At 57.6% G+C, this 23,607-nt stretch overlaps 1 protein-coding gene across 1 annotated transcript; it reads left to right on the top strand.

The window, feature by feature from the left end:
* Positions 1-17: 17 nt before the first annotated feature.
* On the top strand, positions 18-23,535 carry CLASRP (CLK4 associating serine/arginine rich protein). Its single transcript, XM_032612209.1, is given in 22 exon segments — positions 18-282; positions 1,073-1,200; positions 8,209-8,306; positions 8,883-8,984; positions 9,213-9,292; positions 11,461-11,545; positions 12,723-12,871; positions 13,677-13,773; positions 14,776-14,854; positions 14,939-15,012; positions 16,271-16,312; positions 17,222-17,437; positions 17,553-17,840; positions 19,252-19,515; positions 19,835-19,874; positions 20,173-20,233; positions 20,474-20,532; positions 20,633-20,679; positions 22,392-22,464; positions 22,466-22,475; positions 23,074-23,098; positions 23,382-23,535. Coding segments are annotated over 21 exon segments (2,031 nt in total). The 5' UTR covers positions 18-282; positions 1,073-1,101; the 3' UTR covers positions 23,425-23,535.
* The last annotated feature ends 72 nt before the right edge of the window (positions 23,536-23,607 follow it).

Below are 23,607 nucleotides of genomic sequence, written 5' to 3'. Positions count from 1 at the left end.
TCCCATTTCCGCTTCCGGTGCGGGCCGCGCGCGAGCGCAGCAGTGGGAGGTGGCGGTGAGCTGCCGAGTGCAGGCTGCTGGCCGTGACCTCCTGGCTTCGGGCGGACGTCAGCCCAGCTTCGTCCTTGCCTCGACCTCTCCCCGGTCTGTTGTGAGCCTTCGCTCGGCCCCGGCCTCGAGGGCCGACCGCTCCGCACCCCCTCGGCCTGCCGGGCCTGAGGCCGCGCCCTGCCCCCGCCGTCGGGCCGAACTCGCCGCGTCGGACCCCGCCGCTTGCCACAGGTCCCTTCCTCTTGTCAAAAAAACTTAACCCGAACCCTCAGGCCCAGACCCGGTGCTCGGCCCTGTCCAAACCATCGGGCTCTGCCTCTGTCCTCCAGCCTCGCCCCGAAGCTCAACCCACCCCGTCCTGTCTGCCCGTTCCGCTTCCCTCAGTCTCTACCCTACCCTCCCTCCCCCAATTTAGATTCCGTCTTTAGACTTAAGCCGCGCTCTGGTCTCTCCTTAACAGCACTCTCCCATGCTCCCCCTCCTCCCCCAAGGGTCGACGTCTTCCGTCCGCGCCCTTCACCTGCCCTCGACCCCTACCTCTAAGCCACTACTCTGTTCCCATAAAATCTTTCTCCTCTTCGTCCACTTGCCTTCATCTCCGGACCCCTGCTACCCATACGCACACCCACAGATGCCCCCTGGTGGGAGCCCTTTCAGCTCTTTCCCCTCCCTTGAGCTCCAGCCCCAGCTGCTCCAGGTGTCTCCAGACCTTGCTTCCAACACTCGCTCCTTCCATTCCCGAACCTTTCATCCTTGATTCTGGCTCCTTGAACACAGGATGCCCCTTTCCCAGGGATGCTCACTCCAGAATCACCCGAGGGGGCGGTTTCAGAATGCCCAGGGTACTGGATCAGAGTTGTCTGGGATACACCTGAGCATCTGGAGCATGGTTCCAATAGCCTCACTTCCCCTCCCTGAAGCTGCTGTTCGGGATCAACTCTGTCACCAACTTGTTAGATGACATAGATTCTGCCTATATGGTTTTTAAAGCCCGTCTGACACCCCTCTCCTTATCCCTCAGGTTGAGGCCCCAGGCTTGGCCTCACCACGATGTGGCACGAGGCTCGGAAACATGAGCGGAAGCTTCGAGGTATGATGGTCGACTACAAAAAGAGGGCAGAGCGGCGGCGGGAGTACTATGAAAAGATCGTGAGTAACCTTTAATCTGGGCTGGGAGCTCTGCTGGAGGGTGGGGCCCTGGTCCTCCTGGTACGATTTGGGCTTGGAAATGCGCTAATGTTAGAGCCCAGTTTCCTCAAGAGAATGTCCATGTTTTGAGCGTAATCATTGGTAAAAACTTGAGGCATTCTGTTTATTGTAGTATACTGTGCTGTTTGGTTTGGACTCAGTACAGAGCTGGGGTCAGTAGGAAGGAGGAAAGTCTTTGTAACACTCAGAGCAGTCCAGACATAAGATTGGCCACCTCCGAGTGGTGTCTGTCCTGCTTATTGCTGTATCCGCAGTGCCCAGAAGAGCTCAGCATTCTTGAGGTTGAATTTGGCACCCCGAAGGAGTGCCATCATCGTTCACTAAGTCAAGTCTGACCATTTCCCTCCCCTGTTTGATGCTTTGATGCTTCAGTTGCTTTTGGAGAGAAGAGTGCACTGCATCTTGTGATGTAAAAGGCCCTTGTGGTCTGGCCTCTCAGCTTCATCCTTAGGTAGCTCCGTTGGCCTTTTTTCCGTCTCTGCCACCACAGGGATTGAACCTGTAATGCATCCTCTCACCTATTTAACTGTTACTTGCTCTTGAGACCCCAGCTTGAAATGGCATTTGCGTACTAGGTTCAGTTCTCCTGTTAGATGGTATTTGTTATAGACGTTTTCATTTACCATCGCATCACTGCCTCAGCCTCCTCCCTTGTCTCCTGGCCTCCAGTCCTGCCGCCTCTAATCCACCCTCCGGGGTGGAGGGGCCAGAGAGGTCTTTCTAAAGCACAAAGCTGACCCTGTCCCTCCCTTGCTCAGAACTTATCTGTGACTCCCTAGTGACGGGCTCCTCAACCCAGCCTTTGAGACCCTACATGTTCTGGCTTTTACCACCCCCTCCAGACTCTTGTCACTCTGCTTTCTGCCTTGTTCCTTTGCTCACGCCATCTGGCGTCCTCAATATCTAGGCTACTTTTTCTAACAAAAAAAAAAGATGTATAAAGAGTTACCATTTTACCTCCCCAAATTATATAGCCCTCTCCAGCCACAGGGCCTTTGCATGAGCTTTTCCTATTACTCGATTAACTGCTGCTCATCTGTCAGATCTCAATCCTCAGGGAAGTCTTTCCTCATCCTCCATACTCAGCCGTCATAGCTCCCTGTCGTTCCCCTTTGTGGAATTTAGCACACATGTCCAGCTCTGTAGCATTGGGGACTAGGTGTATTTGGGTCATGTTTGCATTCCAAGCTTGAGCCCAATGTGGTTTAAAAGAACAGATGAATAAAACATAGCAGTTACCATTTTAATTGGTCCTTCGCAGGCACCAGGCTCTGAAAAGAGCTTTAGATGCGTGATTTTTTTGAATCCCCACAGTCACCCATGAGACAGAGGCTGCTGTTACCCTAGGAGAGGAGTCTTTGAGAGCGCCTCAGTTGCCTTCTGTCACCCAGGAGGGAGCCACTGGGCTGTAGAGAGAGCCCCTCTCCAGTGGTGTCAGAATAACTATAACGTGACCACAAGGGCAGGGGTTTGGGTCTGTGTTGCTTTTTGGTGAGGCCCCAGCAGTGGACCAAGAACACAGTCAGTGCTCAGGAGTGAATAGCTGCCATTTATTAAGGGTTCGTGGTGTGCCAGACCCTGTGCCTGCTACTTTGGCACATTCTTTCTAGTCCTTTCAGCAGGCCTGAGAGATTGGCATTGATCCCTGTGTTAAAGGTGATGCTGATAATAATGGCTAATTCTGTTGAGCATTTATGTGTTATCCACTGTGCTGAGCACTTGATGCATCTCCACTTCATCACATTGTCACCCCCAGCCTGGGAGGTGGTTTGCTTTTTATTGATTCCATTTCACAGATGAGTAAACTGAGGCTCAGAGAGTCATGGCCTAGATCATATAGCAAGAGGGCAGAGCTGGCATTCTAACCCAGACTCTCTGACCCTGGACCTCTCTTAGCTCTTCACCTGGGCTTTCTGCTGCAGAAATAGAAGTTCAGAAAGGTGCAGCAGCTTGTCCAAGGTGACACGGCCGGGAGGCAAAATACCAAACCATACCAGGTCCTTAAGAGTTTGGAGTCACAGGGCTCTGGGTTCCAATTCCAGCTATTCCACTTACATACCATGTGGCCCGGGCAAGTGACTGTATCCCTGAGCCTGGTTTCCTCTTCTGCATGTGAAATGATGTATCCTATAAAATCACGTTTGGCTGTGAATAACGGAGACCTAAAGCCTCAATGGCTTAGACAAGATAGAAGTTTATTTCCTTTTCACATAAAAGCGCAGAGGTGGCCATTTCTGCTCAGGGACTGTTTTGTTGTTCAGCCATGCATGGCTTCTCTTCCCAGTGTTGTCTTAAGGTCTAAGAGGGCTGCTCAAGCTCTAGCCATCATGTTTTCATTACATCCAGCGGGGAAGAAGAAGGGAGGGAAAAGAGGCCAGGGGGCTCATGCCAGTTAAGAAAGTCTCTAGATGTTTGCACATGGTATGTCCACTCATATCCCCCTGGCCGGCAAGTAACCCCATGGTCACATACAGCTGTCAGGAAGGTTAAGAGGCGTAGACTGTATTCTGGGTGGCCTAGTGCCAGTTAGGAGTCTTGTTACTATCGAGGAAGGGGCAATGGATGTTGGTTGCCAACTCATGGTCTGCCACAAATGGTGGGGACAAGGACACCTCTCTCCCGGGCTGTTGGAGTGTAGTGAGATTGCGCACAGAGACCACTGAGGGCAGGCCTGCCCAGGGTAACTTGCTCAGTAAATGCCGGCTTTGTTGGTTCTGAGGTTGTTGTTATTACCAAGTAGAGCTGGAATAGCATCCAGGTTGATGGATGGTGTGGAGGAAAAAAGGCTGGAATTGGGCCACTTAGAAGGCCTGGGACTCCGTGATCTTGTTCTTGTAGCTGGGGAGCTCCCTGAGCTCTGTTTTCCCCCTTGGGACAGTGGTGATGACAGGGTGACAGGGAAGAGCTTCAAGAATACAACAGTGTCTGTGGGGTGCTTTGTGGTGCAGGCCTGTACAAGCAACCATTGTCCCCGTACGTGAACGTGATCGGCATTCAGATCACGGCCACCAAGCTGTGGATGATAGCTGCTTTGAGGAGGGGACGGGGCTGTCACACGGGTCTCTCATCTTGCTCTTGGGCCTAGAGAGGCGGCTGAGGCGAGTGCTGAGGAAGCCGAGGTCAGCTGTGATGGGCCGGGCAGGTGTGTCTAGGCAGCCGGTTTCTCTGCTGATCTGTCCTTGGTGCCTGCTCTCTCTCCCTAGCTGACCCTAGTTCTGTCATTTCTCCTGTCCTTGTCAGCTTTCTTCTGATCAGCAGTTTGGATAAAGAAACAATTCTCTGTTGATGTGAAAGTGGGAAATAAAACATCTCAGCTCCGGCATCTCCTTCTCCAGGAGGGCCGGCTAAATGACGCATCACCTGGCTCCCCTATCCCAGCGCTGCCCACTCTAGGTCGTCACTGTAGGGAATGGGTCTGTCCCCCACACTGGACTGTGAGCCCTGAGGGCCAGGCTGGCTGTCTCAGTCAGTGCCATGGCCCTAGCACAACGCCTGCACCTGGAGTCGGTGCCTGCTTAACAGTTGACTCCATGAACTCCTCTGACCCCCTCTGATCCTGGAGATGTAATGATCCATTGGTTAAGAATAGATTTTGGGTCTTGAAGAAATATTTGTACATGTTCGTTGGAGTATGATTCACCATAGCCAAGATGTGGAAACAACCTAAATGTCCATCAGCTGATGAATGGGTAAAGAAAAGTGGTCCATACATACAGTGGAATATTATTCAGCCTTAGAAAGAAAGGAAATCTTGTCACATGCTACTGCGTGGAGGCACCTTGAGGACATTATGTCTAGTGAAATGAGCCAGTCACAAAAAGACAAACACTGCAAAATTCCACGTGTATGAGGTCTTAGAAGCAGTCAGGACCTTAGAAACAGAAAATGGTTGTTGCCAGGAGCTGCGGGAGGGGAAAAGGGGAGTAGTTGTTCATTGGGTATAGAGTTTCGGTTTTGTAAGCTGGAAACGTTCTAGAGATCCGGTGCAGAGCAAGGTGCATATAATTAACGCTATTGTACCTTTCACTTAAAAAAAAAAAGGAGTGGATTTTGGAGTCAGGACCATTTAGGCTCAGATCCTAGTTTTGTTTATGGCTGGTGTGATCAAGAGCAAGTGAGCCTCCCCACTCTGAGCTCCAGTTTCCTCATGGGACATGGGGGTAAGAGTAGCACCTTTCTCCCATGACTGAGAAGTTTGAGACGTACATAAAGCACTTAGTTCAGCGCCAGGCTTTTATTTTTATTATTACTATTATTATTTTAATATTTATTTATTTGGCTGCACTGGCTCTTTAGTTGCAGCACACGGGATCTTAGTTGTGGCATACATGCAGGATCTAGTTCCCCGACCAGGGATCAAACCTGGGCCCCCTGCATTGGGAGCATGGAATCCCAACCACTGGACCACCAGGGAAGTCCCCAACTCCTGGCTTTGAGTACGGTTCCTTGACTTTTCCAGATGCTCCCAACAGAGCCAGTCCATGGACCCAGGTTTTTACTCCCCGCCCTATGCTATTTTCCTTGTTGTGGTGCTGACACTGCCAGTGGCTTCACGCCACAGGCCGAAGTCCATCCTGCACACAGTGTCCCACGTGAGTCTTGGCTGTGGGAGCTGGGCATTTGGCCTGGCGCAGCCTCAGAACACGAGGGGCTCTTGGCCTTAGACCTGGCTGGGGCGGTCACGGGCCGAGGGCGCTGTGTGGCCCAAGGTGAGGGACTGAGGGAGGCAGGGGAGGTGCGGGATGAGGAGTTGGATTCCAGCAGCGCCACCCCGCTGGACTCCGTGGGCTCGGGTGTAGCCCACCCTCAGCGTCTTCACATGTGAGAGGAGAGGGAGAACGGCCTGGCGCCTAGTGAGCGCAGGACAGGTGGTAGCCCCGTAGCAGCTGTGGTCACTGGGGAGCGTCCTCCTCAGCTCCTGCTCGCCTGCCGCCTGGCGGTTGGGGCGGGAGGTGGAGGCAGAGCGGGAAGTGCAGGCGCTCGGGAGCTTGGTGCTGACGGTTTTCTCCTGCAGGGGCTCGGCCTCCTCGACTGTCGGTGAGGGTTCGTTCTCTTTCCTTCCGTCAGTGTTCCTGAGCGCCTGCTGTGGGCCGGGCCCTGCTCTAGGCGCTGGGGATACAACAGTGAGCAAGACAGGTCCTGCGTCGTGGAAGCTGCGGTCTAGTGTGGGAGACAGGTGACCCGTGAGGGGCGGTGCTCCGAAGCAGACGGTGCGGTTAAGGAGCTAGAGTCAGTCGGGTTGCGGGGGAGCTGTTTAGGCAGAGCTGACAAGGAAGGCGGCTAGAAGGAGATGGGGAATGTGTGCTGTGGCCTGGAGGCCGGCCGCCTGGAGCAGAGGCGGGAGAGAGAAGTCAGAGAGGGCCAAGCCAGAGCGGAGCGGCGAGGCTCTGAGCAGGCGGACGTGGCCTGATAGGTTTTAGCAGAGCCCCTCAGGCTGCCTCGCGGAAAATGGGCTGCAGAGGGCAAGGGTGGTAGCAGGGAGCGGGGAGGAGGCCAGGAGGCCGCCGAGTGGTCGGGGAAGGTGGCAGCGCTGCGGGGGAGGGGGGAGGCGGGATGGGAAGTGGTTGGGCTCTGGGGCGGTGGTGCTGGGAGCTTGGCCAGGGTTTAGTGGGGAGCACCAGCAGCCCGGCTCGTGGCTCCTGTGTGTTCCTCTGACGTGGCAGGGGCTGCAGCTCAGCCAGGGCCCGGCGCTCGGGAAGCTCAGTGGTGGGAGCTGCTGCGGCTAGATTTTATCCTTTCCTGATGCAGTTCTGGTGACTTGGAATCGTGGCTCCCCACAGGAGGCCTCAGGCCTGAGGCGATAAGCGAGTGTAAGGTGTAACATCAGGTGGTGGGAGCGGCTCAGGGGCCATTCTCCATCTAGGTACCTTTTTTCTTTAAAACAGCTTTATTGAGATATAATTCACATACTGTACAATTCAGTGGTTTTCAGTATGTTCACAGGGTTGTGCAACCATTTCCACAATGTAATTTTAGAAAATTTTCATAACCCCCAAAAGAAGTCCCATACCCATTAGCAGTCAGTTCCCCGCGCCCCGCAGCTTTGGGTAGCCACCAGTCTACATTCTGTCTCTGTGGATTCGCCTGTTTTGCACATTTCACATAAATGGACTCATACAATGTGTGGCCTTTTGTGATTGACTTGTTTCACTTAGTGTAATGTTTTCAGGGCTCATCGTGTGGTAGTGTAGATCAGTACTCCATTCCTTTTTACTTCCAAACAATATTGCATTGTCTGGATATGCCATGTTTTGTTTATCTGTCTTGCATTGATGGACATTTGGATTGTTTCCACTGTTTGGCTGTTGTGCATAGTGCTGCTGTGAACTTTTGTGTACAAGTATTTGAGTATCTGTTTTTCGTTTTTTCAGGTATATACCTAGGAGTGGAATTGCTGGGTGTCATACGGCAGTTCTTTGTCTAACCTTTTGAAGAACCTTATTTCTGCATACTCTTGTCAATATTACTTGCTATCGTGTGTCCTTTCAACTTCAGCCATCTTAGTGTGAGGTGGTGTCTTGTAGTTCTGATTGCTGTGTCTCTGGTGAATAGTGACATCGATTGTCTTTTCATGAGCTTATGCAGTCCTGGTGTCTTAGAGGCTGGTCCTGGCCAAAGTGCTCACACCTGCCTCTGAATGAGTGGCCTTGGGGTGGGGGTGGGGTGAAGAGTTGGGGGAAGTATTTTAGGGAGGTGGGTCTACACTGGCTGTGTAGAAGGTGGGGCCAGAGCTCAGAGCCTCTTGCTACCACCTCGAGAGGAAACCCTTCCCCTGTCTCCAGGGGTTAGGTGGCCCCCGTTAGTGCTGCCAGCCTTGTGTAGGTTCTTTTACCTCTGAAGTAGGGCCTCTTGGCATCAGAGGTGAGCCTGCTGCTAACTTGGTTGTGTGGGAGTGGCAGGGTTTGGGGCTCCGTTGGGTGGTGACCTCCATCTTGTCCTTCCCTGCAGAAGAAGGACCCAGCCCAGTTCCTGCAGGTGCATGGTCGAGCTTGCAAGGTGCACCTGGATTCTGCAGTTGCCCTGGCCGCCGAGAGCCCCGTTAACATGTAAGACTGAGTCTGGGGGTAGGGTAGTGTCTGTGACTGAGGGTTGGAGGGCCAAAGGGACCTGGGGTAGGACACAGACCTTCGGAGCCTGAGGGAGAGAAGCTTTGGCCTGCATGGGAAGGTGAAGGTCACTAGCTAAGGCTGTACGGCAGCGGTTGGGATAAAGGCCCCGTGGTGTAGTGGTTGGAGGAGGCCTCAGAGGGGAATGAGTGGGGCCGGGGCCAGAGGCCCAGATGCAGCAGAGAGTAGGTTGCCAGAGGGGGTGTTTTGGGGTGACTGGGCTTATAAAGGTGGCTACTAGGACCTGGTTCGAGTTCTCCACTCTTGCTTGGTTCTGAAAAACAGGGCCCCAGTTTCCCCAGGGCCCTATTCTTGTCAGGAGCCTGAATGTAGATTTGGTGGGGGGCGGGGGTTGGTGGCATAAGGGACTGAGCGGTGGGGGGTGAGGGTGGGGCTGGCATGGGGATCAGAGGGGTTGGGGGCCAGACTCCCAAGCGTGAGGTGGCAGGGAGCAGGTACTTTGTGTCCTGGGCAATGGGGACCCTAGGCTCCTTGCTCCCCTGCTCCCCACTTCAGGATGCCCTGGCAGGGGGACACCAACAACATGATTGACCGCTTCGATGTCCGTGCCCACCTGGACCACATCCCTGACTACACCCCGCCTCTGCTCACCACCATGTAAGCTGCCTCCCCCAGGGGTTGCCAGGCAGGGAGTCCTACCCAGCAGCACCTCTTCTTTCCTGAGCCCTGGCCTGCCTGTCACCATCCTGGGAAGGAAGGAGGTGTGCACGTGGGGAGGCCCCCCCGCCCGTCAGACTGAGCCAGGCCCCTCATCCCCCTTCCTGCTGGCTTGGGATGGGGATCTCCCCTCTCCCTGTGGTCTCAAGACCTTGGCCTCCCCCAAAGCTCCCCAGAACAGGAGTCGGACGAGCGGAAATGTAACTACGAGCGCTACCGAGGCCTGGTACAGAACGACTTTGCTGGCAGTAAGTGACCTGGGGCGGCGGGGGAGTGGGGTTTTTTGGCGGGAGGGGCGGAGGGTGTCCCTGGAGACTGGAAGACCTCGACAAGGTTGGCAAGAAAAGTTATCCCAGGCCTTTCTACTAAGGGGCCTTGGGTTTTGGTCCCAGCTCTGTCATGGACCCGCTCTGTTCACATCCCTTTCTCTCTTGGGGCCCTCTGTCTCTGGAATTGGTACAGGAGATGTCTGGTGAACTAGATGGTCCTACCACAGTCACTTCCACATCCCATGCCCTCTAACTCTGTGGCCTTTTTTCCTGAAAAATTGGTGAAAATAGCAAGAATGCATTATTTTCCTCTGTGTATTTCCCCCGCCTGCATGGGTCAGAATGTTAGCTCTGGAAAGGAAATTTGTCCTTGTTTTAAATGAATATTTAGACAGTTTGGCAGTTTGCCAAGCGTTCATATATGTCCAGTGTTCTTTTCCCAAGCCATCACCGTTAACACTTCACAAATGAGAAAACAGGTTTAGAGACTTTTCCCCTCTCTGGGCTTGTGGTGGTTCAGACCCTGACAAACTTAGAGTTTTTTGTCTCTGTTACCTCAGTACATCTGCATAACCTCCCAGCAAGGTAGGGGTGGTGCCCCCCTTTTACAGATGAGGATATCGAGGCTCAGTGGTTGGGGGGGACACCACGTCCAAGGAATTGGGGTTCTCACCCTGCCCTTAACCACTGCTGCCTCCTGCTGGACAGCTCTGAACTTCAGCTCGCCTCCTGAGAAGGACTTTGAGACCCCCCCCCACACTCCCAGGACCTCCCTGTGAGATTAAGGGCCACACACTCGTCCCTTAGCCTGGCCAGTGTCGGTCTCCTGGAGAAGGGGGGTAAAGGTGGATTCTGTCCCTTGGGGTGGTTGTGAGGGCTCGGTGAGGAGTGCATAAGGCCCCGCACCGCGCCTGGCAGTCAGCCCTCCCAGTGGGTTCACTGTCCCCGTATTTGTTTCTAAAATAGGTGTTTTAGCATCTCTAAAATCAGAGATTGTCAAATTTTGGCAATCACTGAGGCCTTAGAATCGGGGAATGCGTCATCATTGATGCCGGTGTTGTTTTTGCCTTCCCCCCCAGGCTACATAGATTCTTGGTGATGGAGCCAGGGTTTCCCTCAGTTCTGACTATTCATTCATTCATTCCCGCAGTTCCTGAGCACCTGTGGTGCGTCAGGCACTCTTCTGGGAGCAGGGGTCTAGTGGGGGAGCCACGTAATCATGAAAGCAGGTGGTAGTCACAGCTAAGGCGCCGTCACGACAGATGTGTGCTGTTCTGAGGTGCTTGGCCAAGGCTGGCTCAGGGAAGGGTGGGCAAGATTTCCCCAGTGAGGAGGGGCCGCTGGACTCCGGGCCACGAGGACAGCCCTGTGGGGGAAGGGGGCGGGTGGCCTTGGGGGACAGGGAGGGCTGGCGTGGCTGGAGCTCACGTGAGGCAGGTCAGCGGGGCTTTGTGGACCTACCAGCAGAACCGCAGAGGCTGCGGGGAGGGCTGTACCACGGCCCGCCTGGGCCCGCCCGGCCCACGCACCTCGCTTTACAGATAGAAGAGCTGAGGCCCACCGAGGCAAGGCCAGGGTCCCACCGGAATTCGGGCGTGTCTCACTGCAGGAAGACCCGGGGAGGCTCCAGTACATTGCTGAGCTCCTCGAGTTGCGTGTTGTGGATGAACGAGAGCCCAGATTAACCGCGCTTAATTTAAACAGAGGCACAAACCCTGCCACTCCCCCACAGAGGCACAGAGTGGAGTGGCCCATGGGGTCCAGGTGACTGACGTCCAGTGCTCAGGATAGCTTTGTCGTTCTGAAGGGTCCAGCTGAAGACCTTCCCAACAGTGGTAAAAGTAGCAGCGCCAAAATACAACGCGCTCATTCTGCCAGTGATCCCATTTGACAGAAAAGGAAACTGAGGCACGGAGTGGCTCCGTTCCTTGATCAGGGTTGCATGGCGAGTCAGTGGTGTCACCAGGGCCCTCCTGCAGATGCTGTGTCCTCACCACACACGGTGTGATTATCTGGGAATCCGTGACTCTGCCCCTGGCTGTGCTTGGGTCACACCTGCCCTCCGACCCCCCCCCGTTCTTGTGTCCCCCCTGAATTCCCAGTGTCCCCAGCCCCCCCTGACCCACGTGCCTCTTGCCTTGCCCCAGTCTCAGAGGAGCAGTGCCTGTACCAGATCTACATTGACGAGTTGTACGGAGGCCTCCAGAGACCCAGTGAGGATGAGAAGAAGAAGTGAGCCGGGGTCTGGGGCACCGTGGGCTTGAGGGAGGCAGGCAGACTGTGAGCCCCACAGGGCACAGCCTCGTCCATCCTGTCCACCTTGGGCTCCCCAGAGCCGGGGCTGGTGGTTGGCACAGGGTAGGCGCTCGATTGATCTATGTTTAGAGGAGGAAGCAGCAGCTGGACGGGAAGGGTCTGCTGACAAACCTCTACACTGCGTTTGCAACCCGTGGGATGGTAGGATGTGAGTTAGAGCAGGGAGTTAGAGCAGGCCCTGGGCTGGACAGGCCTGGGTTTGAATCCTGCCGGTGAGGACTTCCCTCCGAGCCTTGGCGGGCTCCCCTGTGAGGGGGCTGGCGGCATGCCCCCTGCCTGGACTTTCCAGGGCTGCAGGAGACGGAGCTTGTGAAGTGCTTGTCCTCTGCCACCGTGAAGGAAGCTTGTGGTCAGCAGCGGCTGATGTCGCTCTGGAGAGGGACCTCTCCAGGCTGTGTCCCTTGAGGAATGGCCCCCCTTCGCCAGGACAGCCGCTGCTCCACTTGTTCCCCAGCGGTCCTGGAGCCCTGCCTCCTTACCACCTGCTGCCGAGCAGTTCCCCCACTGCGATCCTCATCGCTTACTGCTTCCCTCCATCTGAAGAGTTCTCACGGTGTGGCGGGAGCTTCTTGATGACTCTCATCCTTATCCCTGAGCCCCCCCCCACCCCTCGCCCCGTTCAGGACGAGGCTGGCACTGGGACGGCGTCAGGGCTAAATTCAGCAGCAGACGTGCACTAGGCCCCTGTGCCGTTCTGGACCAAGCAGGACCGTGCTGTTGTTACCCAGGATAACTCGGGCCTGCCCTTGCAGGACTCACAGTCTGGGGCCAGGGGAGACAGATCCAGTAGGAGTGGGGCTGGGGATCTGAGGATGGTGCTGGACCCCGCCTGAGGGAGGACTTTCTGGAGGATGGTGCATTGGAGCTGGAGGAGGAGGGAAGAGCCGGTGGGAGGTGGCCACAGAGGGTTCTAGGCTGAGGGAAAGCGTGAGTGAGGCAAGGGTGCCTCACTCGGCAAGGGTGCCGAGCTGCCCTGGAACTTGGGAGGGCGTCGTGTGGTGTGCGGGCCCTCGAGGCTTGGCCTGGGCTGCATCCTGCCCATAGTCTCTGCCCCCGCCCCGCACCTCCCTGGCTCATGGCTCCCCTGTCCCAGGCTGGCGGAGAAGAAGGCTTCCATTGGCTACACCTATGAGGACAGCACGGTGGCCGAGGTGGAGAAGGTGGCAGAGAAGCCGGAGGAGGAGGAGTCACCGGCCGAGGAGGAGAGCAACTCGGACGAAGATGAGGTCATCCCCGACATCGGTGGGGTCCCCTCTCTGCCCTCCCACCCCACAGTCCCTGGGCGTCGTTTTTGTGTCTCGTCCCACCCCCTCTGTGGGGTGCCCCTGTGCTTAGGAGCCCCGCCTGTCCCGCCCCTGCTCCAGGGCGCTGCTGTCCTCCCTTCTCACTCGTGTCCTCCTGGTCCAGCCTCCCTTTCTGTGTCTCTCTCCTTCCTCGTTTCTAGGACTCTGCTTCTATGATATTGTCCCCACCTAGGTTCTGAGTCTGTCCTCCTTGCTTGTGTCAGCCTTTCTGTCTCTCCCTCCCCTTCTCTTTCTCTCTCTTCTGGAAAACAAGTGTTCCTCCAGTTATAGAGCCTCATCCCCCATGCTGCCACCCACCTCCACCTAAATGCCTGTCTTCCCTCCACCTCTCACCTTTTCTCACTCAGCCCACCCACTGTTTATTCAGACTTACTCAGACATATGTGAAGTGTCCGTCCCCCTTCCACTGAGTCATCCAGCATCTGGCTTCTGAATGCCTGTGACCCGAACCCCCTGCCTCCCGCCCACCTAGATCTTCAGCCGCCCTCTGTCCGTCCCCCGTTCACTCCCCCGTGTACTTCCTCCACATCACACACCCATCCCGGCCCCCACCCACCCTTTGTCGTGCTTGCCTCTGGCCAAGCCCTGCGCCAGCCCGGGGATGCCAAGATGAGCTGACTCGTTCCCTCCCTGCAGAGGCCTGCGGTCTGGTGGGCACCCCCGCCCCCAACTCCTGGGGCACTGCCCCTTCTCCCCTTCTTCTCGCTCGGCTTTGGTCCCTGACAGCCTTTCTTTTGGTGTAGACGTGGAGGTGGACGTGGACGAACTGAACCAGGAGCAGGTGGCAGATCTCAACAAACAGGCCACGACCTATGGCATGGCCGATGGCGACTTCGTCAGGTGAGGCCGGCGGGCTGACGCCTCTCCACGTCCTGTGGACCAGGCATATGTTGTTACCCCTCTTCCCGAGCAGTTGTGTGCCTGGCCCTGCGCCAGGGCATCACACACAGGCTCCTGAGCTCGTGGGGTGGGTACTTGTGACTGGCTTCAGCCTTGTCGAAGCGGAGGCTGCCCCCAGCTGTATGACCTGAGGCCACCGGACTCCTGGAAACTCCCGGGTTCCTGGGCCTGGTGGACAGCGCCCTCCAGTGGAGAGGCTTCGCTCCCCGGATCATTCACTCGCAGTTGCTGGTTGAGCCTCTGCCCTGTGCCATACCTGTGTGGGTCACATAGACCGGTCCCATCTGACAGGGTATTGAGCTGGAGTCTGAGTACTCCCGAGTCTGAACACAGCGTCCTCTGCCCAGAACCCTCCATGGCTCCCACCTCCCTCAGGCGCAGCCAGCCTCCTCACCACGGCCACAGAGTCTCACCTGTCTGGTCTTCTACCCACACACTGCACCCCTGCCAGCCCCCATGGCCTCTTTACCCCTTCGGTGCCTGAGGCCCCGCCTGACCTCGGGGCCGCTCAGTGTGCCGTGGGCTCTGTCAGCACCTGCTCGGCTCACTCTCCCAGGTTTCTCATCAGCTGTCACTTTTCTCTGGGTGGCTTCCCCAACCTCCCTGTTGAAGGCTGCAGCAGCCTCTACCAGTTCCCTGGACTTCCTTCCCTCTTCCGAGATTTACCTTCCCATCGAGGCTTTCACCGTCTAACATACCATGTTACGTGACCTTGGTCACTGTGTCTCTTCTCCCCAGAATGGTAGCCCAAGGGGGTGGGGATTTTTGTTTGTTTTCAGTAATCCCTGATCCCTGAAATAGCACCTGGCATGCGGTGGGTGCGCAGTAACAGTGCAAAATGAATGCGAGACCCCCAGGATGGCTTGGGGTTTCTCACTTCCTGCAGTGACGCTGCCTGTGGCCTGGCCCCTCCTCCATCGTGCCCCTCGTGCCCCTCTGTAGGATGCTCCGGAAAGACAAGGAGGAGGCAGAGGCCATCAAACATGCCAAGGCCCTTGAGGAGGAGAAGGCCATGTACTCGGTGAGGGCTGGGCCGGGGTGGTAGGGCAGGTGTGTGCCTCATGGACAGCACACCCTCACCAGCCTCATACCCACCCTGCTCCAGGGCCGTCGCTCCCGGCGCCAGCGGAGGGAGTTCCGGGAGAAGCGGCTAAGGGGCCGCAAGATCAGCCCACCCAGGTAGGATGGGTTCTGCCCCATGTTCCCACCCTGCCAGCACCAGTCTGTCAGGGCTCTGGGGGAGGAGCCGGGGCTCAGGAAGACGTTGGGGGCAAGCTCGCCGCTTGCAGGCAATTCCCTCCTAGTAGGGCAGTGAGTAGGGAAAGTTTGGAGTAGGCGTGGCTGTGAGGGGCGTGTGGACACCTGCCCTACCAGCCATTCCCCTCACCCTGCTGGCCTCGGGACGCTTGCCGTGCTCCCTGAGAGCCAGTGGCGAGGTGGCATGGGGTGGCTGGAAGGGTTGAGAGCAGAGTCAAGGGACACGGGCCTGGCCCTGGACTCTGACCTGGTTCTGCTGCTTGGCCGCTTCCTCACTGTCAGAGTTTGGGCAGGTGACTTTCTCTCTTGAGCTGCAGTTTCCTTTTTGGAAAAGGGGCACCATCACCTCCCAGGAGAGGGGCTATGCCAGTGCCCACAGCGAGGTCTCGGGCAGGTTTGGATGCGGCAGTCTGATGTGGAGAGCCCAGCCTGGGGCTCCAGGCAAACCCATGCTCTTTGACACATCTCCTCTGTTTAATGGGAGTCATTGAGGGTTGCTGTGAAGCTTAAGGGACCTGTTGTGGGTTCAGGCTTTGATGTGCGGTCTGGAAAATATTCCTTAAAGAGTTGTAGAGGTGCAGGTCAGTGTAGTGCATAAAAGCTTGGACTCAGGGCCACGTGGCCTGGGTTGGAATCCTGGCTCTTTTCGTTTATGAGCTGTGTGGCCCTGGGCAGGTGACTTCACCTCTCTGGGCCTGTTTCCTCAGCTGTGAAGTGTGAAGAATCACAGTACCCACGTCAGAGAGTTGTAGGAAGAGCGATTGAGTTCACTGAGTAAAGCACTTAGTGCCTGGCGTATAGTGTGCCTCTAAGACGCGTTAGCTCTGCTAGTTTTAACGTCATCAGTAGGAAGCCAGGACCCAGTAGAACCAGGGACTTGGAGTGGGAGGAGTGTCGCTTCTAGTCTAGGGTCCGGCGGCCAGCCAGGTCGGAGGCTGCTGAAGTCCTTGTTGCTCAGGGTCAGGGTGGGTCTGGCACATTGTGGGTCAGGGCTGAGGTTCGGGCTTCGGACAGATGTGAGGTGAGTAGGAGGAGGGATCAGGGCCCGTAACGTGGCCAGCAGCCCCCCTCATCGCTGTGCCCAGCGTGTGGCCTTGGGCGCCCAGGTTGGGGGTTGGCCTCACTTCTGTGCGCACTAACCCCAGCCCCCCACCCGTCCCGCCCGTTCTTCTCTTCACAGCTACGCCCGCCGAGACAGCCCCACCTATGACCCCTATAAGCGGTGAGTTCGCAAGGCCCAGCAGTCCTCGTGGAGGGCAGGGGTGCTGAGGAGGGCCAGGGGGCCCACCCTGTAGGCTGCCCTGAGATCACAGACTGGAGAATGTGTTCTGGGGGTCTGAATCATTTTTTGTTTTCTAGAGTGTTAGCCTGCTTTCCTGATTTCTTTGTCCTTTAAGCGTGAACCTTAAAAATTTTTCTCATTTAGCTGTAACGTAGTCTTGTGTGGAAAATGACCAGACGTGGCAGGAAGGCAGGACTTAGAAGTCAAGTCCCTTTGATCTGAACCCCCGGAAATAAGCAGTGAGAAATAACAGGCACAGAAGGGCCTGGTTGCACACGCGTGTGTCTCCTGGTTGTGGGAGTGGTTGGGACAGAGGCTTTGAGGGTGACAGACCTCGGTCTGACCCCAGTCCCCTTTGCAGAATGGTGTGGGAGGGACCCCTCGGGGCTCCTGGGAGGATAGGTGAGATGAGGCAGGTACACCTTTTGATGAAAAGTCTGGCACAGTAAGTGCTCAACCCGTGGGCGCCATGAGGGATAAGGTACACTTTTTGTTTCACAAAAATGGAGTTAAATCACAGTTAATGCTTTAGAACTTGCTTTCCACCTGACCTGACATCTATGTTGAGGAAATCTTTTCCTGTTACATTACAGACGTGCTCATCCCTTTTTAATAGTACAGGTTGCTGTTCCTCCTTTTCCTGGTGGTTCTGAGAAGGTTTCCGTGGTCAGGAATCCGATCCTTGCACAGCTGGTGTCTTTCTGCCCGTTGGCTCTGCTCGTTGCGCCGGTGGCTGCCGTTGCTTGGGGCTCCGCTGTTCTGATTTCTGTTGCTCTGTGGTGGCTTCTGTTAGCCGGTGGGCAGGCTCCAGGAGCCTGGCGTTCGAGCCTCCTGCCTCCTGCTCTGTAGGTCGCCCTCGGAATCCAGCTCCGAATCCCGCTCCCGCTCCCGCTCCCCGACCCCAGGCCGAGAGGAGAAGATCACGTTCATCACCAGTTTTGGGGGCAGCGATGAGGAGGCAGCCGCAGCTGCAGCTGCAGCAGCTGCGTCAGGGGCCGCCACAGGGAAGCCTCCCGCGCCCCCCCAGCCAGGCGGCCCCGCACCGGGACGTAATGCCAGCGCCCGGTCGGTAACGCTCACGCTGCCTGCCCTACACCCCGGCCGCCGTGGGGGGCACTCAGGACGGTGGGGGGCCACGGCCCGGGCCGGCGCTGACCTGCCCTCCGTGCCCCACCTGCAGCCGCCGCTCCTCCACCTCCTCCTCCTCCTCTTCCGCCTCGAGGACCTCCAGCTCCCGCTCCCGCTCCAGCTCCAGCTCCCGCTCCCGCCGCGGCGGGGGCTCCTACCGCTCTGGCCGCCACGCACGCTCCCGCTCCCGGTCCTGGTCGCGCTCCCGCTCCCGCTCTCGGCGCTACTCGAGATCCCGCAGCCGCGGCCGGCGGCACTCAGGTGGGGGCTCTCGAGACGGACACCGCTACTCCCGTTCGCCTGCCCGGCGTGGCGGTTACGGGCCCCGGCGCAGAAGCAGGTGCGTGGGGCTGGGGTGTGGGGACTGGGCTGGGCGTGGGCCCCGTTTCGGCGAGACCAGGCTCTGGGAGGGGAGACCTGGGATTGGTGGGGGGGAATGTGCTCACTCCAGGTGTGGTGCCGGGGCTGGAGCACAGCCTCCCTTCTCAGGGATGCAGTGGGGAGGGAGACTGAGCTGCGCTTGTCACGGCAAGTCCCCAGGTGTTTGCAGCTGGCGACCCTTAGGACTGGGGCACTCCGTGGGCAGGGGCCGGAGAGTCAAGGCAGCCCTTTGAGAGAAGGCGGGGCGTGAGGCAAGCACTGCACATGGGGCAGGAGGAAAGTGACCTAGGGATGGGAGCATCCCTCTGGTCCTATTCCCGGAGGGGGCCTGGTGGATGAGAGCATGGAATGCGGAGCCCCTGGCTGGGTATGGATTCTGGCCCTGCTAGTGAACTCTCAGGGCCTGTTTCTGCATCTGTAAAAGAGATACAGTCACAGTGTCCCCTTCATTGGATCGTGAAGTTGAGACAAGTAAATTCTATGTAAGTGTTTAGTACAGGGCCTGGCACTCGGTGAGTGCTTTTATTGTCATCAGCGTCATTACCCGTGTTATTGTTGTGTGGATCTCAACGTCAGCTACCTACAAGGTCTAGCAGGTAAAATAGAGGGGCTGCGTGGGCCCCGGTGAACCGGGAGCACACGTCCCATCTGCTGGGCTCGTTGGCCACTCAGTGGCAGGCGTGGTGTTGCTCAGTCTTCTGCTTTTTCAAGAGAAGTTGGGTTGGATTTCTAAAGGACAGCTCTTGTTTTCTCAATATTGCCAACAAATTTGAATTTTGTAAAAACGCAGGACAGTCCCACCAGAATCAGTGTGTGACGTTAGTTTGGCTTCTGGGTCGTTCCCTGGAGCCTGACACAGGGCAATGTCAGGAGAAAGACTGGGGTCAGAGGGGGACCCTGGTCACATCTCTGAGGCCAGCCTGAGGGTTCTGAGCAGAGAGAGGGTGAGGCTTGCACGTCCCCAGAATGGATCCTGTGGGTCTGTGCTGCAATATTGCAGGGGGGCGGGGGGGTCATCCCCACTAGTGGCGAGACCCTGGACCTGGCAAGGTGAGGAGACCGTGAGCGTACAAGGGGGGCTGCCAGCCAAGTTCTGCCCTCCCAGAAGTCACCTCTCAGAGAAGTGGGTGAATGGGTGTCTAGTGAGAAGTGAAGAGCCATCTTAGGGCCGGTGTATCTAGAGGGCGTTCTCTGTTTAGAGAGTGAGGGAGGCCAGGGAGGATTTCTGAGGAAAGTAGCGGGAGAGGAGTGGAGACACAAGGACCCCAGGGCCTCGGAGGAGGCTCGTAGATTCAGTGCCTGGGTGGGGCGTTGCGCACCTGGGGTCCCTGGAGCCTCACAGCCTCTCTCCTGCCTCACCGCACCCCCAGGAGCCGCTCCCGCTCAGGGGACCGGTACAGGCGGGGCGGCCGGGGGCCCCGGCACCACAGCAGTAGCCGCAGCCGCAGCAGCTGGTCCCTCAGCCCGTCCCGAAGTCGCAGCCTGACTCGCAGCCGCAGCCCCAGCCAGAGCCGCAGCCGCAGCCAGAGCCGCAGCCGCAGCCCCAGCCGCAGCCGCAGCCACTCGCCGTCGCCCCCAAGGGAGAAGCTGGGCAGGCCAGCAGCGTCCCCCGCTGTGGGCGAGAAGCTGAAAAAGTGAGTGGGGCAGGGCTGGGGGAAGGGGATTGTGAGCTCGGGTGAGCAGGGTGACTCCACTGTGCTCTTTTTGAAGGAACTTGGTCCTGTCCTGGGAGGTCTGAGGGGCCCACAGCTCTGCCCTTAGGGGCTCTGAGGAGTCACGCCCTTGCCTTGGGTCGGGGGTCAGAGGGGGACATGGCCCTGTCCTGCAGGGTTCAGGAGGGACCTGGTTTCTCCCTGGGGGGTGTTAGGGTCCCATGGCCTTGGCTGTCTGCTCTGAGGGCAGTGCTGAGGGCGCGTGAGGTCGAAGGTGGCAGCTGGTTTTTCTTCCTCCCAGGACCGAACCTGCCGCTGGTAAAGAGACAGGAGCTGCCAAAGTCAGTAAGAATTTGGAACTCGCCCGTGTAATTCCCGCCAGCAGCAGTGCCCGAGAGCTGGGCCCGGTGGGCCTGCAGGGGGGCCCGGGTGGGCCGGGAGATCCAGCCCCGGGGATTGAGATCTGTGCCTCCCTTCCCTCCTCAACTGTCCACTGGGGCTCCCAGACCCTCGTGGCCAGTCTCCACAGCCTGCCCGTCCTCCACACATGCCCCCGCAAGTCCCAGGCTCTTGGATGAGGTGGGTTGTGGAAGCTCCGGGACACCCACCCGGTCTCCTGCCTCTTCTCCCCCTCCCCAGCCCAAGCTGACGCCACAGGAGAAGCTGAAGCTGAGGATGCAGAAGGCACTGAACAGGCAGTGTATGTCCCGCCACCTGCCCCTGCAGGGCTCCCCTGCCCCTCCTCCTTCTGGCCTGGCCGTGGGGAGGCCCTGCCCTTTGCCAGATAGGAGGCCCTTTGGGGAGGAGTGGGTGTGCACCTGCCCTGCGGCCACCACGTTTAGGGCCTTGGCAGTCTGGTTGGCCTCTCTGAGCTCAGCTTCCGCATCTCGGGGGCGGGGGCTTGAGGGCACCCCTCATCACTGTGTCCCCCTCCCCACAGTCAAGGCAGATAAGAAGGCAGCTCAGGAGAAGATGATCCAGCAGGAGCATGAGCGCCAGGTACGGGTTGGGGTGAGGGCACAGGGCTCACAAGGGTGCCGGCCCGGCCCCGCCCTCACTGCCATCCTGCCATCCTGCCATCCTGCCATCTCTGCCGTAGGAGCGGGAAGACGAGCTTCGAGCCATGGCCCGCAAGATCCGTATGAAGTAAGACCCCTTCCCTCCCACCTGCCTCTGGCTTGCCCTGCGTTCCCCACCACCTGCTCCGATCCAGAGCCCTGGCCGATCCCTCTGGGTGGATGAAAATAATCAAAGCCCTCGCCTGGGTTTCATGTTGTCCCCCAGTCTCCTTCCCATCCCCAGCTTACTTCGGCCACTGTGACCTCCTCCCAGCTCCGCCAGCCTCCAGCTTGGGTTACCTTTCCTGCTGTTCCCAAGATACCCACCCACTTCCCTCCCTTGCTGAACTCAGGGGTCCTTCCTGACCATCCTTTGTGGAGTAGCACCCCAAAACACGACACCCTCCAGCCCCACTCTGCTTTTCTTCATGGCACTAATCTGCACCTGGTATCCCAGTGTGCACTGTCCGTGTCCTTCACTCATTCTTGTTCGTGTCCCCGTTAAGAAGTCGCGTGTGGCTGCTGGGTTCCTGCTGTGTGCTTTGCCCCTAGAACACTGGTGTTCGATAAACGTTTGCCAGACGGAACGGCTGAATGCAAGCCGGCCCCGCGCTGGGAGCCAGGGCCTCTCCCCTCTCCCATTCTGCTCCAGTTCTCACCTTGACTCTTCCCCTGCAGAGCTGAGTGGCTCAGAGCCTGGGTCAGGCAGACTCGGGGTTCATTCCCAGCTCCGCCTCTCTGACTGTGTGGCCCTGGGGTGGGCACTGGCCCAGAGTCTGAACAGACCTTGGTGCCAACTGCACAGGGTTACTCAGGGATTAGTGTCCGTAAAGTCTCAGCCCACCCAGTACCCATGGGCAGAACTGGAGGCCGTAGTGCTTGGTGTTGGCAGAGAGGAGAGTTGGTCAGTCGCTGGGTCGGGTCACCTGTTGTTTCTGGTTCCACCCTGCGCTTGCTGTGGGTCCTTGGACAAGCACTTTAAGCTCTCTGAGCCAGGACTCACTATATGAGATAGACGTAACGAGGCAGCCACCTCCATGGGGTTCTCCCGCTAAGGCACCTGTTGTGTGGTTCCCAGCATGTGGGGAGGCTTGATGGTTGCAGCTGCTGCTGTTAGTTGTTTATTACAGGCACATCACGTGCTGGGCTTCCAGGGCTGCCATGTGCTCCATCGTGGGGTGGAGGGGCAGAGTGCCTAGGGACTCAGCGTTGTAAGTCAGTCGGATCTGGGTTCTGATCCTGCCTCTGCTACCCACCAGCTGTGCGCCTTCCTCCTGTCTGAGCCTTCGGCCTATAGATAAGCCTAAGTTTGCTTATCTACCGAATGGGGATGGAATACTTGTCCCAGCTCTTAGGCTGGTGGGGAGGATTCCGTGAGATCAGAGCCAGGCACGAAGGCACCCAGTAAATGTAGCCCTTGGGGTTGCAAATCCTGGTCCTTCTGACAAAGACCAGTTAAGCACTTAGCATGTAAGTCCCTTTGTTCTGAGGCTGTGCCCTGAGTGTGACAGGAAATTATCGAACTCTCCAGCCCTTCAGCAAGCCTTTCATCGCCAGGCAGACTGGGATTCAGATGCTGGCTCTGCCAGCCAGTAAGTATCCCCTCTCCGAGTTCAGTGCCCTCATTTCCAAGTGAGGAGAGGAGCAGGACATGCCCCCTTGGCTTATTCTTCCACCTGGACTAGGTTGTCGGCGGCACCTGCCCTGACAGGGACCCAGCCGGCCATCGAGTTCAGTTCAGTGTTATCGCCAGCCGAATGCCCACCCCTTCCCCTGGTTTGCCTCCCCTTCCCCGTGCAGGGAACGGGAACGCCGAGAGAAGGAGAGAGAAGAATGGGAACGCCAGTACAGCCGGCAGAGCCGCTCGCCCTCCCCCCCGTTACAGTGAGTGTCCTCGTGGTCGCTTGGTCTGGAGAGCCGGGCTGGAGGCTCTGTGGCATTATAAGAAGAGAAGTCAAACTGGGTTACAAAAAAAACCATGGTAGGGCTTCCCTGGTGGCGCAGTGGTTGAGAGTCCGCCTGCCGATGCAGGGCACACGGGTTCGTGCCCCGGTCTGGGAAGATCCCACATGCCGCGGAGCGGCTGGGCCCGTGAGCCATGGCCGCTGAGCCTGCGCGTCCGGAGCCTGTGCTCCGCAACGGGAGAGGCCACAACGGTGAGAGGCCCGCGTACCGCAAAAAAAACCACAAAAAAACAAAAAACCCATGGTACATTTTTTCCACATCAGCCTTCTATAAATTAAAACTTTTAAGTCACACACACAACACACGGTGATTGCTTCAGTCACAAGGGACTTAGAGGAATTGGAAGAAAAGCTCATTCTTAGCGCGTGGGTGTGGGCCAAGGGGCACAGGTAGCGTCCAGCAGCGGACGCGCCGGAAGCGCCGGCGCTGCCTTAGCTGGAGACACTGGAAGCCCAGCCCTGGAGCCCACTCCTGGTCCTGGGCACTTACTTTGTTTTCACCCATCCTTTCTTTCCAGGTCGAGAATACAGCTCTTCCAGAAGGTAATAAGCAGGCTGGCCCAGCTCCCTGGGAAATCACAGTTGCCCTTTGGCACGAGGTCCCAGCCCTGATTGCTCCGTCCTGACGCAGCCCCCTCCAGTCCCCTCCAGTCATAGGGCCTGGCCTCACCCCTCGGGAACATCCCTCTCTGCAGCTGAATTCCCCATCGCTGAAGCCCCAGTGGTCCCGAGCGTGTCGGTGTATGTGCGCACGTGCCTACACAGCAGGGCTCCCTGCCTCCTGCCCAGCCCTCATGGGGCCTCTCTCTCCCCTCTCTCTCTCCAGGCGCTCGAGGTCCAGATCCCGAAGCCCCCATTACCGACATTAGGCAGAAGCGTGGCGGGGCAGAGGCATGAGGGGGTGGGGCGAGGGCTCAAGCTGTGATGCTGCTGATTTTATCTCTAATGGAATAAAATCACACATTATTTAATTCTCTTCACCTGGCCTCCGTGTCGTCCGTGTGGTTGGTGCAGGGCTCCCAAACTCCAGTGCCCACCAGCCAAGGCCAGCT

This window comes from Phocoena sinus, chromosome 19, assembly GCF_008692025.1.
Source record: "Phocoena sinus isolate mPhoSin1 chromosome 19, mPhoSin1.pri, whole genome shotgun sequence".
NCBI classification, from domain to species: domain Eukaryota; kingdom Metazoa; phylum Chordata; class Mammalia; order Artiodactyla; family Phocoenidae; genus Phocoena; species Phocoena sinus.
Note: the sequence above shows the minus strand (reverse complement) of the source record. Positions and strands in the feature narration are given on the sequence as shown.